This window comes from Podarcis pityusensis (assembly GCF_964106645.2).
Source record: "Podarcis pityusensis genome assembly, chromosome: 16".
In the NCBI taxonomy this organism is placed as follows: domain Eukaryota; kingdom Metazoa; phylum Chordata; class Lepidosauria; order Squamata; family Lacertidae; genus Podarcis; species Podarcis pityusensis.
This window is the reverse complement of record NC_138041.1, coordinates 42,252,983-42,270,458: the sequence shown is the minus strand read 5'-3', so window position 1 is coordinate 42,270,458 and position 17,476 is coordinate 42,252,983. Positions and strand designations below refer to the sequence as shown.

General features: G+C 46.4%; 1 protein-coding gene across 1 annotated transcript in view; it reads left to right on the top strand.

The window, feature by feature from the left end:
* MYO18B (myosin XVIIIB) overlaps positions 1-17,476 on the top strand; it is a 300,711-nt gene that overhangs the window by 156,308 nt on the left and 126,927 nt on the right. Inside the window, exons 28-29 of the mRNA XM_080986568.1 lie at positions 11,941-12,049; positions 15,487-15,611. Of these exons, the coding sequence (XP_080842694.1) occupies positions 11,941-12,049; positions 15,487-15,611 (234 nt within the window). The remainder of the gene's footprint in view (positions 1-11,940; positions 12,050-15,486; positions 15,612-17,476) is intronic.

Genomic DNA, 17,476 nt, shown 5'->3' with positions numbered 1-17,476 from the left:
ATGCGCCAACTACTGGTGCTGAAGAAACTGAAATTGAGCAATTCTATGAAGACTTACAACACCTTATAGAAATGACACCAAAGAAGAATGTTCTTCTCATTATAAGGGGATTGGAATGCTAAAGTAGGGAGTCAAGAGATAAAAGGAACAACTGGCAAGTTTGGCCTTGGAGTTCAAAACGAAGCAGGGCAAAGGCTAATAGAGTTCTGCCAAGAGAACAAGCTGGTCATCACAAACACGCTTTTCCAACAACACAAGAGACGACTCTACACATGGACATCACCAGATGGGATGGGCAGCATCGAAATCAGACTGATTATATTCTCTGCAGCCAAAGATGGAGAAGCTCTATACAGTCAGCAAAAACAAGATCTGGAGCTGACTGTGGCTCAGATCATCAGCTTCTTATAGCAAAATTCAAGCTTAAACTGAAGAGGCAGCAATGAAAACCATCCCAATGAAAAGCAAGAAAGCAAAGTGGCTGTCCAACGAGGCCTTACAAATAGCGGGGGAGAGAAAGCAAGCAAAATGCGAGGGAGATAGTGAAAGATACAGGAAATTGAATGCAGATTTCCAAAAAAGAGCAAGGAGACATAAGAAGGCTTTCTTAAATGAGCAATGCAAAGAAATAGAGGAAAACAATAGAATGGGAAAAACCAGAGTTCTGTTCAAGAAAACTGGAGATATGAAAGGAACATTTCATACAAAGATTACCATAATAAAAGACAAAAGTGGTCAGGACCTAACAGAAGCAGAAGACATCAAGAAGAGGTGGCAAGAATACACAGCGGAATTATACCAGAAAGATATGGATGGCTCGCACACCCCAGGTAGTGTGGTTGCTGACCTTGAGCCAGACATCCTGGAGAGTGGGCCTTAGAAAGCACTGCTCATAACAAGGCTAGTGGAAGTGATGATATTCCAGCTGAACTATTTAAAATTTAAAAGGATGATGCTGTTAAGGTGCTCCACTCAATATGCCAGCAAATTTGGAAACCTCAGCAGTGGCCAGAGAATTGAAGATCAGTCTACATCCCAATCCCAAAGAAGGGCATCCTCTTCCCTCATCTGATCTGTCAGAGCACACTCCTAATTTGATTCCTGGGTGGGGTCTATATAGTTTCCCACTACCTGTCCAAAATTTCTGATCGCAGCAGTCATCAAGTCCGTCTTCTCATGTAGCTGTTCCAGTAGGGCACTTGTTTTGCAGAAAGCACGCACCAGAGCTTCTGAATACATTGTTCTGCAAGGTCAGAAGTCTATTCCCACGATCGTAATCTGTTGCAGCTGCAGAGCTCCCCGATTCAGATTTAGTAACAGTTTCACAGGCTTCCTCTAGGGGAAGAACTTCTATTTGTTCTTTTCTTTTAAAGGCAGATCTAACAACAAAGTTTCCTTTTTCAGATATTTTGTCAATATTTGTTCCTTTAAAATGCGAAGAAGAACAATGGAGTCACTATGTTTCTCTTCTTTTAACTATCTGTCAAAGACGTTTGTCTCTGGTCAATGAGCTTCCCAAAGAACGTCTGTCCTGACACCCTGCTCCCAGGATCAAGACGGTGGAAAATTACTTTGCTTTACACTCTCTTCTGCAGGTTTAAACAGTTCGGAAAAAATCCCCCCTCTTCTCCTGCTTCCGAAGGGGGTTCGACAATTTTAAATGATGAAAGTTAATCCTTTACAAGCGATTTTCTGAACTCTAGTTTGCCATGTCTTTGCTTTAATCTATCTACAAGAAACGGAAGGCTGACTTCCTGTTTAGACCTTCCCGTTTCAGTGCCAAATTGAGATGAATTTCTTAGTCCAATTTTCCTTTCTACTCGCAGGTCATTATTTAAAGTCCAATTGTCCGAAATTAAAGTACTCACGGGTAATTGTTTTAAAAGCCAAATTGTCCCAGGAAAAAGGCAGCGCTCTCCGGCAACGGCTGTGCGGCTTCGCTCCACGGAAGAAGCAGTTGACTCTCAGCACCGCGCCACTTCCCCCTCTTCGCTCCGGAGCCCGTAAGTGGGTTCCTTTACGGGTTGGGGGGGCGCTAAAGGTGCCCGCCGAGTCCCATGGTCACAGGCTTCATCTGCCTGTGATTTTTGAAAGGGTCCCCGCTTCGCCGTAGCGGGAAAGACGCGTTTTCCGTGGAGCTGGTCCCTCCGGATTAGAGGGAATCCGGCATTACCGATGGCGCCACCCCGGACGTCCAACCCCTCCCAGTTTGGTGTCATCTGCAAATTTGATCAGGATGCCCCTGAGTCCATCATCCAAGTCGTTGATAAAGATGTTGAATAAGACCGGGCCCAAGACAGAACCCTGTGGCACCCCACTAGTCACTCTTCTCCAGGATGAAGAGGAACCATTGATGAGCACCCTCTGGGTTCGGTCAGTCAGCCAGTTACAAATCCACTGAGTGGTATCATAGTCAAGACCGCATTTTACCAGCTTCTTTACAAGAATCTCATGGGGCACCTTGTCAAATGCCTTGCTGAAATCAAGGTAGGCTACATCCACTGCGTTCCCTTCATGTACCAGGCTTGTAATTCTGTCAAAAAACGAGATCAGGTTAGTCTGACATGACTTATTTTTCAGAAATCCATGCTGACTATTGGTGATCACAGCATTCCTTTCTAGGTGCTCACAGACTGTTTGCTTAATGATCTGCTCCAGAATCTTCCCTAGTATTGATGTCAGACTGACTGGGCGGTAATTATTTGGGTCCTCTCTTTTCCCCTTTTTGAAAATAGGGACAACATTTGCTCTCCTCCAGTCTGCCGGGACTTCGCCTGTTCTCCAGGAATTCTCAAAGATGACTGCCAGTGGTTCTGAGATCACATCTGCCAGTTCTTTTAATACTCTTGGATGCAGTTCATCTGGCCCTGGAGACTTGAATACATCTAAACTAGCCAAGTATTCTTGTACTATCTCCTTAGTTATTCTGGGCTGTGTTTCCTCTGCTGAATCATTTGCTCCAAATTCTTCAGGTCGGGCATTGTTTTCTTTATCGGAGAAGACTGAGGCAAAGAAGGCATTGAGGAGTTCAGCCCTTTCTGTTGTCCCCTGTTTGCATTTCACCATCTTCTCCTCTGAGTGACCCCACTGTTTCTTTGTTCTTCCTTTTGCTACGAACATACACATAAAAGCCTTTTTTGTTGCTTTTCTCCTCTCTAGCAAGCCTGAGTTCATTCTGTGCTTTAGCTTTTCTGACTTTGTGTCTACACGTGCTGCCTATTTGTTTGAATTCCTCTTTGGTGGTTTCCCCCCTTTTCCATTTTTTGTACACATCCTTTTTTAATCTTAACTCAATTAAAAGTTCTTTAGATAGCCACCCTGGCTTCTTTAGGCACCTTCCATGTTTCCATCTCATTGGTATTGCCTGAAGTTGTGCTTTTACTATCTTCCTCTTAACAAACTCCCAGCCATCATGAACTCCCTTTCCTTTTAGTATTACTGTCCATGGGATCTCACCCAGCACTTCCCTAAGTTTTATGAAGTCCGCTTTCTTAAAGTCAAGAAATTGAGTCCTAGTATTCTTGGCTGCTCCTTTCCGCTGTATAGTAAACTTCAGAAGAGCACGATCACTCGCGCCTAATGATCCTTCCACTTCTACCCCACTAACCAGGTCATCAACATTGGTTAGGACCAGATCTAAAATGGCTGTTCCTCTTGTTGCTTCTCCCACTTTCTGGACAATGAAGTTGTCTGCAAGGCCAGTGAGGAATCTGTTTGACCTTATGCTCTTGGCTGAGTTTGACATCCAACAAATATCCGGGTAATTGAAGTCCCCCATTACTACTATCTCCCTTCCTTTTGCATGCTTGGCCATCTGTTCCAGGAAGGCATCATCTATGTCCTCCATTTGGCTTGGGGATCTATAGTAAACTCCCACAATGAGGTCACTGTTATTCTTCTCTCCCTTAATTTTGACCCAAATGCTCTCACTTTGGCTTTGAGGTTCTAAATCTTGGATCTCTTCACAGGTATACACATCCCTGACATATAACGCCACTCCTCCTCCTTTCTTGTCTGGTTTGTTTCTCTGAAATAGATTGTATCCCTCCATTATTACATTCCAATCATGGGACTTATCCCACCAGGTTTCAGTGATGCCTATTATGTCATATTTAGTTTGCTGTACCAAGAGCTCAAGCTCATCATGTTTATTTCCCATGCTTTGCGCATTAGTGTACAGACATTGAAGTCCATTCATCATTCCCCTGTGACTCTTATTTAAGGATTTTTTCCTCCCACCACTAGGTCTGCGTGCTGTTTGCTCCATTTGGTCTATGACATTTGGATGATCATCTTCACCAATTGATAGACTCCTACCTTCAGGAGCACTGTCTCCCTCCCCCACATTAGTCAGTTTAAAGCCCTCCTGATGAGGTTTCTGAGATTTTTGGCAAAAACATTTCTCCCAACCGTTGTGAGGTGCAGCCCATCGCTTGCCAGAAGTCCATCTTCAAGAAACTGCAGTCCGTGATCTAAGAATCCAAACCGTTCCTGTTTACACCATTTGCGAAGCCAGCTGTTCACTTCCACTATTTTCCCCTCTCTCCCTGGGCCACGTCGTTCAACTGGGAGGACAGATGAGATGACAATTTGTGCATTTAATTGCTTCAATTTCCTGCCCAGAGCCTCGTAGTCTCTTTTGATCTTCTGGAGGCTATTGCTTGCAGTGTCATTGGTTCCCACATGAACCAAGAGGAAGGGGTATTTGTCAGTGGGTTTTATGATTCCTTGCAGTCATTCAGTTACATCTTGGATCTTAGCCCCAGGGAGACAGCATCTTGGATCTTAGCTCCGAGACATCTTGTCAGGCCCACAGATCACTGCTTCTGTTCCCCTCAGTAGGGAATCCCCTATCACCACTACACACCTCCTCTTAGGTTTGGTCGGGGTTCTTCTGTGAGCTGTCCGCTCCAAGGTCGCCTGCACATTCCCTGAGGACTGACTTTGCTGCTCGTCTTCATATACCTGATCGACTGTAATGAGGGAGAGATCCTCAAATGGAGTCTGCTCTTCGTCTTCCATGCTAGGGGAGAGGACCTCAAAGCGATTGTGTATTTCTAAACAATCAGAGCGAACCCTGGGCCTCCTACTTCTTTGAGTCACGTTTCTCCATATATCTGGCTCCTGTGTTGGTGAACTAGCGTCCTTCTCAGGGGAGTCCCCTGTCTCCTCCTTGGTGGAGACGGTGTGCTCTGTTGCTTCCAAGAAGAGCTCCAGCTCTCTAATTCTTTGGAGCGTAGCTACACGTTCCTCCAGTTGCTGGACTTTGTCTTCTAAGAGGGCAATCAACATGCAATTGCTGCAGGTAAAGCTGCCTGCAACCTTTGGCAAGATGGCAAACATTGCGCACGAACCGCAGGCGACTGCAGCTGTTCCCTCCCCCTCCATCTTGAGAACGTGTCGTTGGGGGTGGCTACAGCGGTCCTCCATCATAAAAAGCGTGAAGACAGGACAAATAACTCCCACCCAAAAAAACCCTAGGTCTCCCCCAACAAACGTTTGAGACTAGCTCCCCTAAATCTAAAAGATGGATCAAACTGCCGCTGCCCTGCAAGCTCTGAGTGGCCCTGAGTGCTCACTGAAAGAACAGATTGTGAAGCTGAGGCTCCAATACTTTGGCCACTTCATGAGAAGAGAAGACTCCCTGGAAAAGACCCTGATGTTGGGAAAGATGGAGGGCACAAGGAGAAGGGGACGACAGAGGACAAGATGGTTGGACAGTGTTCTCAAAGCTACCAGCATGAGTTAGACCAAACTGCGGGAGGCAGTGGAAGACAGGAGTGCCTGGCGTGCTCTGGTCCATGGGGTCACGAAGAGTCGGACACGACTAAACGACTAAACAACAACAACAATATGGCCAACTATTACCCGGTCTCAAATCTTCCATTCTTGGGCAAGGTGATTGAGTGTGTGATTGCTGAACAACTCCAGGCACGCCTGGAAGAAGCGGACCATTTGGATCCCTTCCAGTCAGGATTCAGGCCTCATCATGGGACTGAAACTGCCTTGGTCGCACTGGTTGATGATCACTGGCAGGCTAGGGACAAAGGTGAAAGCTGTTTCCTAGTTCTGCTGGATCTCTCAGTGGCCTTTGATACCATTGACCATAGCATTCTTCTTGACCGTCTAGAGGAGCTGGGAGCTGGGGACACTATTATACAGTGGTTCTGCTCCTTCTTCCTGGGCCGTGTTCTGAAAGTGGTGGTGGGGGATGAGTGTTCAGACCCCTGGGCTCTCACTTGTGGGGTGCCTCAGGGTTCTGTCCTCTCCCCCATGCTTTTTAACATCTATATAAAGCCGCTGGGAGAGATCATCAGGGGGTTTGGGCTGGGTGTTCATCAGTATGCGGATGATACCCAGCTCTGTCTCTCTTCTAAATCAGAACCAGTGAAGGTGATGAAGGTCCTGTGTGAGTGTGATGGCCTGGGAATCTGATTCAGAGGCTGAACCGGAGGAATCCCAGCCTGCACAGGAGTCCCTGCCTCCAGGGCTGGCTGAGCCAGGGCAGGGCCTTGAATCTGAAGCGCCTGCACCTGTTCCGGATCCTCAGGAGCAGACACCTGATGAATCCACTCAGGCTCCGGAGGTGATTGAGGACCCATTGCCTACAGGTGCGCCTCTCCCAGCCCTGTCAGGGGAAGGTGAGCCTCCCCCTGGGTCCAGTAACCCTCCAGCCTCTCCTGAGCTGCAGAGGCTCAGGGCAGAGAGGCGGAGGGAACTGGGTTCTCTCAGGAGGAGTGCTAGCCTTAAGGCCAGGAGAGGCGGGTCACCTGTGGGCCAGGACCGCCCCTGGCCTCAGAGAAGATAAAGGCCAGTCAGCCCGGTCCCAGGTTGCGGGAGCAACGTCACTGGAAACCTGCTTCTGCCAGCACCCAGTCCTGTTCTTCCGGAGTTCCCGACCACGCCCTGCTTCTTGCTTCGGATCCCGCTTCGCCCTTTGTAGACTGTCTCTAGAGCCTTGACCCAGGACCGGACTCTGACCACGCCTCACGGTAACCTCCCCCTGGGACCAGCACAGTGAGTGTCTGGAGGCGGTTGGAGGATGGATGGTGGCTAACAGATTGAGCCTGAATCCTGACAAGACAGAAGTACTGTTTTGGGGGGACATGGTGGGCAGGTTTGGGTGACTCCCTGGTCCTGAATGGGGTAACTGTGCCCCTGAAGGACCAGGTGCGTAGTCTGGGAGTCATTTTGGACTCACAGCTGTCCATGGAGGCACAGGTCAATTCTGTATCCAGGGCAGCTGTCTACCAGCTCCATCTAGTACGCAGGCTGAGACCCTACCTGCCTGGGGACTGTCTCGCCAGAGTGGTGCATACTCTGGTTATCTCTCACTTGGACTCCTGCAGTGCACTCTATGTGGGGCTACCTTTGAATGTGACCCGGAAACCACAACTAATCCAGAATGCAGCAGCTAGACTAGTGACTGGGAGTGGCCGCTGAGACCATATAACACCAGTCCTGAAAGACCTGCAGTGGCTCCTAGTATGTTTCCAAGCACAATTCAAAGTGTTGGTGCTGCCCTCTAAAGCCCTAAACTGCCTCGTCCCAGTATACCTGAAGGAGCGTCTCCACCCCCATTGTTCTATCCGGACACTGAGGTCCAGCTCCGAGGGCCTTCTGGCAATACCCTCACTGTGAGAAGCGAGGCTACAGGGAACAAGGCAGAGGGCCTTCTTGGTAGTGGTGCCCGCCCTGTGGAACGCCCTCCCATCAGATGTCAAGGAAATAAATAACTATATTACTTTTAGAAGACATCTGAAGGCAGCCCTGTTTAGGGAAGTTTTTAAAAGAACTGGCAGATGTGATCTCAGAACCACTGGCAGTCATCTTTGAGAATTCCTGGAGAACAGGACTTCCGGGGTGGCGCCATCGGTAATGGCAGACTCCCTCTGATCCGGAGGGACTGGCTCCACGGAAAACGGGTCTGTTCCACTACGGCGAAGCGGGGACCCTTCAAAAAAATCACAGGCAGAGGAAGCCTGTGACCATGGGACTCGGCGGGCACCTTTAGCGCGCCCCCAATCCGTAAAGGAACCCAACTACGGGCTCCGGAGCGAAGAGGGGCTAGTGGCGCGGTGCTGAGAGTCAACTGCTTCTTCCATGGAGCGAAGCCGCACAGCCGTTGCCGGAGAGTGCTACCTTTTTCCTGGGACAATTTGGTTACAAAAACAACTACCCGTGAGCAGATCAAATTTGGACAATTGGACTTTAAACAATGATCTGTGAGTAGAAGGGAAAATTGGATTAGGAAATTCTTCTTAATTTGGCACTGAAGTGGGAAGGTCTAAACAGGAAGTCAGCCTTCTGTTTCTTGTAGATAGATTAAAGCAAAGACATGGCAAACTAGAGTTCAGAAAATCGTTTGTAAAGGATCAACTTTCATCATCTAAAACTACTGAACCCCCTTCGGAAGCTGGAGAAGAGGGGTGATTTTTTCCGGATGGTTTAAACTTGCTGGAGAGAGTGTAAAGAAAAGTAATTCTCCACCGTCTTGAACCTGGGAGCGGGGTGTCAGGACAGACGTTTTTGGGAAGTTCATTGACTATAGACAAATGTTTTTGACAGATAGTTAAAAGAAAAGAAACATAGTGATTCCATTGTTCTCTTTCGCATTTTAAAGGAACAAATACTGACATAATATCTGAAAAAGGAAACTTTGTTGTTAGATCTGCTGTAAAAAAAAGAAAAAAAGAAAAGAGATTGATACAAATAGAAGTTCCTAGAGGGAGCTTGTGAAACTGTTATTAAACTTGAACTGGGGAGCTTCGCAGCTGCAAACAGATTAAGATCATGGGAACAGACTTCTGACCTTGCATAACAATGTATTCAGAGACTCTGGTGCGTGCTTTCTGCAAGACAAGTGCTTTATTGGAACAGTTACATGAGAAGACGGATTTGATGACTGTTGCGATTAGAAATTTTGGACAGGTAGTGGGTATCTATATAGAACTCACCCAGGAATCAACTCAGGAGTGTCCTCTGACAGATCAGATGAGGGAGGAGATTGTTGTTGGACCTCGGGTGGCAGAGATGGAGGGAGCTGTGGCCCAGCAGGAAGATGAGTTGTTGGATTTGACAAATGAACTTGGAAAAAGCCAGACTTGGAGAGATAGAGTTTTGTTGGGCTTGGAGATGGGGGGCTGGATAGACCCCCCTATGCAGGGATGTCTTGACTTTTCAAGTCTGGCAATGGGCCGTGAGAAGTTTGGGGTTGTGGGGGTCCTCAACTCTGGAGGGACTTTGAAACAAGCTTTTAAATACCACATGGAGTTCTGTGTGGATTATGGAAAAGGGGCTGATCTGTCGAGAAGGGACAAAAATACTGTCAAGTTGGAGTTTCCACGAGTGAAAGGACCAGGAGACAAAGTAAAGTACAGGTATAAATATGAAGAAGATCTGCGGAAGGGACATGGAAGAGACTTAAGGGCCTCGGACATATGATTACCAGGTTAATGAACTAGATGGATGGGACAGAAAGGACTGACAAATCCCGGGACCAGGAGGAAGAGACGTCGGATGAAGATTGGAAGAAAGTTTAAAAAAAAAATTATTTAGGATTGTTTTGTAAAATTAATGAGTATTAAAAAAATGTTGGAACAAAACTATTTGGCTTTAGCAGAAATGTTAAAAAGAACTATGCAAAAATATGTTATGGTTATGAGAAATTGGTATAAATAAGATTTAAGTTTTAAGTTCTAGGGTCTTTTATAGTAAGATAAGGTTAAAATAGATTAAGGTAATTTAATGACAGAATATTATGAAAAATGGGAAGGATTTGCTGTTATAATTAATAACTGGAATACAAAAAAGGGAGGTGTGAGGAGGTCGATGAAATAAGGCAATGACAGTTAAGGATTTGGGAATATTGGATCTGTTTTTAAATGTTTGTGGTTTACTTTTGTTTTTTGGATTTTGATGTGTTTTGTCTTTGTTTTTTTTTGTTTTTATTGATTTGTATTGTTTGACTGCTGTTTGCTTTCCCCTTTTTTTTTCTTCTTCTTTGTCTCTTTGTTTTTTCTGTAACTCTAAAATGCTTAATAAATATCTTTTTTTTAAAAAAAAGAGAATTCCTGGAGAACAGGCGAAGTCCCGGCAGACTGGAGGAGGGCAAATGTTGTCCCTATTTTCAAAAAGGGGAAAAGAGAGGACCCAAATAATTACCGCCCAGTCAGTATGACATCAATACCAGGGAAGATTCTGGAGCAGATCATTAAGCAAACAGTCTGTGAGCACCTAGAAAGGAATGCTGTGATCACCAATAGTCAGCATGGATTTCTGAAAAATAAGTCATGTCAGACTAACCTGATCTCGTTTTTTGACAGAATTACAAGCCTGGTAGATGAAGGGAACGCAGTGGATGTAGCCTACCTTGATTTCAGCAAGGCATTTGACAAGGTGCCCCATGATATTCTTGTAAAGAAGCTGGTAAAATGCGGTCTTGACTATGCTACCACTCAGTGGATTTGTAACTGGCTGACTGACCGAACCCAAAGGGTGCTCATCAATGGTTCCTCTTCATCCTGGAGAAGAGTGACTAGTGGGGTGCCACAGGGTTCTGTCTTGGGCCCGGTCTTATTCAACATCTTTATCAACGACTTGGATGATGGACTCAAGGGCATCCTGATCAAATTTGCAGATGACACCAAACTGGGAGGGGTGGCTAACACCCCAGAGGACAGGAACACACTTCAAAACGACCTTGACAGATTAGAGAACTGGGCCAAAACAAACAAGATGAATTTGAACAGGGAGAAATGTAAAGTATTGCACTTGGGCAAAAAAAAATGAGAGGCACAAATACAAGATGGGTGACACCTGGCTTGAGAGCAGTACATGTGAAAAGGATCTAGGAGTCTTGGTTGACCACAAACTTGACATGAGCCAACAGTGTGACGCGGCAGCTAAAAAAGCCAATGCAATTCTGGGCTGCATCAATCGGAGTATAGCATCTAGATCAAGGGAAGTAATAGTGCCACTGTATTCTGCTCTGGTCAGACCTCACCTGGAGTACTGTGTCCAGTTCTGGGCACCACAGTTCAAGAAGGACACTGACAAACTGGAACGTGTCCAGAGGAGGGCAACCAAAATGGTCAAAGGCCTGGAAACGATGCCTTATGAGGAACGGCTAAGGGAGCTGGGCATGTTTAGCCTGGAGAAGAGGAGGTTAAGGGGTGATATGATAGCCATGTTCAAATATATCAAAGGATGTCACATAGAGGAGGGAGAAAGGTTGTTTTCTGCTGCTCCAGAGAAGCGGACACGGAGCAATGGATCCAAACTACAAGAAAGAAGATTCCACCTAAACATTAGGAGGAACTTCCTGACAGTAAGAGCTGTTCGACAGTGGAATTTGCTGCCAAGGAGTGTGGTGGAGTCTCCTTCTTTGGAGGTCTTTAAGCAGAGGCTTGACAACCATACGTCAGGAGTGCTCTGATGGTTGGCAGGGGGTTGGACTCGATGGCCCTTGTGGTCTCTTCCAACTCTATGATTCTATGATTCTATGATTCTAATGTTTGATGTTTGTTGTATTATTATTATTATTAATATTTATAATAATAATATTCTGTTGGGAGCCACCCAGAGTGGCTGGGGAAACCCAGCGGTATGGGTGGGGTATAAAGAATAAATTGTTTTGTTGTTATATTATTATTATTATTGTTATTATTTTATTTTTAAAAGATCCTTAACCTCTTGAGAGGCTCCGTGGGAGCAGCTGTGAGTGGTGGACATGAATGTGGGTTCAAATGTACCAGCCCTCCCTTTAACACCTGTGTATATTTTTGAGGGATTGACTGGAGCTCTCTTTTAAGGACACACACTTGGCACTTGGGCTCTTCTGGGATTGCTGTGGGAAACCCTGGTCCCTGAGAGCCTGCAAGGAGCACAATGGCTGTGCAGCATGTGGAGCAGGCCATCTGAGTCACTCTTCTGTTTCAGACCAAGCATGACCAACTGCAGAAGAAGCTGGAGTCGGCAGAGAAGCAGCTGGAAGAGGCACAGCAGCAGCTTCATTTGCACGAAACTGGGGCAAGCAGCTCTGGCAAAGGTAGGGGGCATCCTTCAAATGGCAGGCTTTCTTACTTCATGGCATCTCCTTCCTCCAAGTCTAAGTTCACTCTCTGAAATTCTGGACCATATTTTAGGTAACCAAAAAGTTGTGTTTTGAGGTGTCGTTTTCTTCCTTCCTTCCAAATCCATTCCTTCCCTTAAGCCTTAATTTTCAGCCTCCTTGTAACTTAGTCGCCTGCTTCCCTCCCCTGTTCTTTTCTCTCTGCCATCATTCCAGATTGCTCCATCCAACAGTTCTCAGGAGTGACATCTGTCTCTCCTCGTCATTCTGACTGGAGAGAGGCAGCAGGGTGGTGCTGAGAGTATGTCAGTTTGCGTAAAACCTCATCTTGGCTGCCCTGGAGAATTTGTGCTCCAGATAAGTCAGGCAGATTTTGTAGCAGCAGATTGCTCAGGAAGCCTTGCGAATTGGTGTTTCAGTGTCCGCACACAACAGCTAAGGTTGAGAGAGAAAGGAGCTGAGTTTTATTTCCTCAACTCCCCCTCCCCCCGCAATCCCCGGTACCAAGACTGTGCAAAGACTCCTAATTTGTGGGGAAATTGCTTTAGGTGGCTGAAGTTATGGCAAATCCACTTCAAAATGGGAGCAAAGGCCTTCTTCCTGCATACAGAAGCCAACTGTGCTGGCACCTGAATCTTACATCAACAGCACAAGCAACAGGATTCATACCTGAAGCAGTGGACTAATTTAGGGGGTGCATAGCAAACTGTGTGACATGCATAGCTCTGTCTGCTGATGGAGATGAATGGCCGGGAAGTTCAGAAGGAACAGTTAAGGGATGCCACCACTGTCCCCCCACCATCTACCCCCTGAAGCACTTGCTCACTCTGCCTAATGATAGAGCTGGCCTGCGATATTTCAATCCAAACACTACGTCTGTGATACAGGTGGTACCATTCAGCAATTTGCACCAGCTTCTGAAGTCATACCATTTTAAGCCATTAGCTTTCAGTTGTGTTCCCACCACATGTGCTTAAGCCCTGCAGCCATGTAGATCAAGGAACTCCATCAAACTATCTCACAAGTTTAGTGCAGCGGATTCTGATGTGTCAGCATCATTGCTATCATTTAAGACGGATATTGACAAGCTGAAATTTGTGCAGAGGAAGGTGGCCAAGATGATGAAGGGTTTAGAAAGCAAACCTTATGAGGAACAGTTGAGGGAGTGTATGGGTAGCCTGGAAAAGAGGAGACTGAATACCTGGAGGGCTGTCGCCTGGAAGGTGGAAGAAGCTTGTTTTCTGTTGCTGCTGCTGCTGCTTCAGAGGGAAAGATGAATACAAATTGCAAGAAAGGAGAGTCCAACTCAACTGTAGGAAGAACTATCTGACAGTAAGAGCCATGTGTCAAGAGCTGGAGTCAAGCGTAGGTCAGCAATAAAAAACATGGTTTCAGTGAAAACTCTTTATTCAAAAAAACCAAAACTGTGCAGGCCTAGTGATCCCAGCACTCTTTCCAGTAGGTATTGCCTCAGTGAGGCAGCACTCTTCCCACTGCTCTCTGAGGCTCCTGCTCTTCAGGGTCTTTCCCAAGCAGTCGCCAACTGCCTCTGTGCACAACCAATCTCTGCTCTGCTCTTTTCACTTCTCTGCATGTTCTAGGAGACCAGGGGGTTGGATTGTAGCAGGAGGGGGAGACTCCCTGGATTCTTCATCTGCCTGACTCAGCTCTGCTTCTTAGCCACCCTCCTCTCCACCTCCACTTCAGCCTCAGAGTCTGAACTGCTCTCTGCCACAGCCACTTCCTGCTCACTAAACCCTGTTACGTCTTCTGCCTCTGACACCTCCTCCTCCCAGTCTGCTCCCTCTTCTTCTTCCAACCACTCATTGTCCCACCACCAACCCCCTGGCTCTGAGCCTTCTTCCCCTGGGGTTTCCCCAGTTGGTGCCTCCCACCACTTCTCTACACCCCCCCCCAGTCCATGACACCATGGAGTGGAATGGACTCCCTTGAATGGTGGTGGATTCTCCTTCCATGGAGGTTTTTAAACAGAGTGTGGAAGACCATCTGTTAGGGATTCTTTAGCTGTGATTTTTGCATTGCAGGGACTTGGACTAGATGACCCTTGGGGATACCTTCCAATTCTACCATTCTATGATTCTGTTACCTTTCAGCATCTCTGTTCAAGGCCATTTCAAATCAATGGGGCTATTTTGAAAGGAAAACAGGATGCCCCTTTAAGCCAGATATTGTTGGATCCCAACTCCCATCAGCCCCTTAGCTAGCATGCCCAGTGGTCAGTGTTGATGGGAGTTGTAGTTCAGCATCATCTTCAGGGGACCAGGCTGGGTACCCTGCCTTCAAGCAGAGTGCTCCATTTTATCAGAACCATTAAATTAAAATGTTAGAAATTGTATAAGGACAATACCTTTACTGGGTTAACCAAGGTGTCCCAAAAAAATTATTTCTTTTATCTGTCCTGAATTTTCCAGCATTCAGCTTCATTAGACATCCACACATTCTGGTGCTCTAAGAGGTGGAGAAATTTCCCCCCTCTATCCACTTTTTATCCACTTTTTGTGGCAATGTTAAGGATAGTAGGAAAGGACATATTGAATAACTATTATCCTTCCTTCACTCACGCTAGTAAGTGCTGTAGCAGAGCAGATTCCCCTCAATATAACTAAAAGCTAGTTTGGGGATTCCTTTGAATCTCTTAGTTAAGATTATTTCCTGGTGTCCCCTTTGATCCCTCTTAAAAGAATAAAGACACAAGAGTCTGAGTAAAGTAACAAAAAGTTTACTCACATTTCAGTTCATGATTTGATCCCTGAAAGGCAGGTTTTACTTGGTACTTACACAAACAAAGTGTGAGTTCATCTCATATGGAGACTGAACTCATGCACTGTTGGCTGAGAGTCAGCAGACAGCAAAATTACATTACAAAATGTAATTAAATTACAAAATGGCTGCAGGACAGCAGCACGGCAGCAAAAGAGCAGCAAGACAATAGAAAGACAAAACAGACTGAGAAAATGGCTCTGTGACTCGGCTCTTTTATGGAGTCAGTCAGAGCCACGTCCATCTCCCAGGTCACATGCAGGAGGAGAAAGCTCCAGACGAGTGGGACAGGAAGTTACCCAGACTGGATGTCCCCCTGCCCGTGCCCACTCTAGGGAAACAAAGAACGTTGCATTTGACTGCACCAATGAATTACATCCAACACTTTTCGTATCATGTTACCTCTTCTCACTTTTTCTCTAAACTAAACAGTTTCCTGTAAACAGCTGCCCTTTACAGCTCAGGACCCTGGTTGACACTTCTCTAATAACACAGCACTTCACTAGGTCCCCTGAAAATCCTGTGACCACAAGCCATTTTGTTGTGCCTGCTTGGGTGCAGCAGCATCTGCGTGGACTTTATTTGAGCAGTTTGGATGTGCAATGTAAATGTGTCTCTTTTGGCATTAACAGGAGATGAATGGCAGATGCGCCTGGACTGTGCACAGACTGAGATTGGATTTCTCCGGAAAAGAATCACACAGCTGGAGGAAAGGCTGGAGGCGGAGCAGACATCCAAAAAGGAGCTGGAACAAAAGGCAGGCCAGGGAGCATTGGCTGGGGTGGGGCCATGTGTTTACATTTCCCCCCAGTGGGCTCCCATGTGCAGATCACTGAGCCTGTCATGAGAGTCTTCCTGAAGCTGCCCTTGGATGTCAGGCAGTGCATAGTTAGACTAGGGAACTCACTCCCACAGGAGGCAGTGATGACCATCAGCTTGGATGGCTTTAAAGGGGAATTGGACAAATTCATGGCTTTTGATAGCTATTACCCACAATGGCTATGCTCTGCCTTCAAAGTCAGAGGCAGCAATGCTTCTGAATACCAGTTGCTGGCAACCACAGGAAGGGAGAGGACTGCTCTTGTGCTCAGCTCCTGTCTGTGGACTTCCCACAGTGAGAAAAGGGCTATTCTCTCCCTGCTGGCTTGCTACTCCTTCTGGGTCTTAGTCCCTGTTGGCTTTATGCCTTTGACACAGTAGTTAATGGTGCCCACTGGCCTGGACTATTCTGTATACCACAGTTTATAGAAGCCCACAGTTTATAGAAGAAATGATTCAACTCCCAGTGCAAACAATTGGTATAGATCAACCTTCCCTAACCTTGTCTGTCTAGATGTTTTGGACTGCAACTCTCACCAGCCCCAGCTAGCACTTAATGAGAGCATATTTTATATTTTAGTTTTTATATTTAAGACCATTTCTCTAAGTGGTATACAAAAAACCAAAGCAACAACAGACAGCTTGAACCACAACGGGTTTTACAAAAATACAGAGTTACTTATAAAAATGTTACAGTAAAGCAAAAATTCTAAATACATGTAAGCCAATATCAGTTCCTCCTGCTCCTGGCATACCCACCCCTCTCGGCCTCATCCAGGGCTCTACTTGCCCTGGCACCTGCACCCAGGGCCTAAACTAACTCACAGCTGTTCCTCAGAAAGCTCCCACAGAGGGGAAGGTTCCTAGAAGCTCCTGCCATCGCCCTAGTCTCTCCCTCCATGTATGCTTTTTATGGGCAGGCCCAAGGTGGAGGGAGCCTCTTCAGGCTGCTGCCCACAGGTGTGTCCCACTCAGCAGCCAGCTGCCCTCTCCACACCCAATTCCTGGTGCAGCAGGTTTGGTGAGTTCCCCAGGGGGTCCCAATGATGGAAGAAGGGTGCCCCTCCACTCACAATTCATTTTCCAGCCTCTGCCCTCTCCTCCTCCAACTGCGCTATCTCTCGTCCAAAACATTTGGAGGGACCTGGTGGGCTTCAAGATTGGATACGACTGGCTCATTCAGAAGTGCTTGATGCAGCAGAATCAATTTAATTTTAATTGGTCTTAATTAATTAGATGATGTTCTGCCCTGCCGTTCAACTTTAAATGTTTGCGAAGCAGTTAATGACAAAAAGGCATAAAAATACCAGTGAATACAAAGATCAATAAGCAGCAATAAAACAAGACTATTAACCCCTTTTAAAACAGCAGCAGGAAAGGAGTGGAAGAAGGGGATAATAAAAGCAGAGGCAGAGCAATCAAAGAGAGAGGAGCATCAATAAAAGCACACTGAGGAAAGCAGTAATACATTTATTATTATCATTTTTTTCTGTCCCACCTTTGGGGTAGCTCCTCACAAGAGGGCCTCCCTATGCAATGGCTAGGCAGCTATAATAAATGCACCAACAAGATTAAATGATTAATGATTAAAACAGCAATAAAAGGAAGTCCCTCTTCACGCAGCACATGGGCACTCCCTTCCGCGGGAGGATGGGATGGCCACCAACTTGGATGACTTTAAAAGAGTCTTGGACGAGTTCATGGAGGAAAAGGCTGCCAGTGGCTGCTTGTCAGGATGTCAAGATGGCTCTGCTCTGCCTCCATGGTCAGAAACAGTGATGCTTCTGGATACCAGTTGCTGGA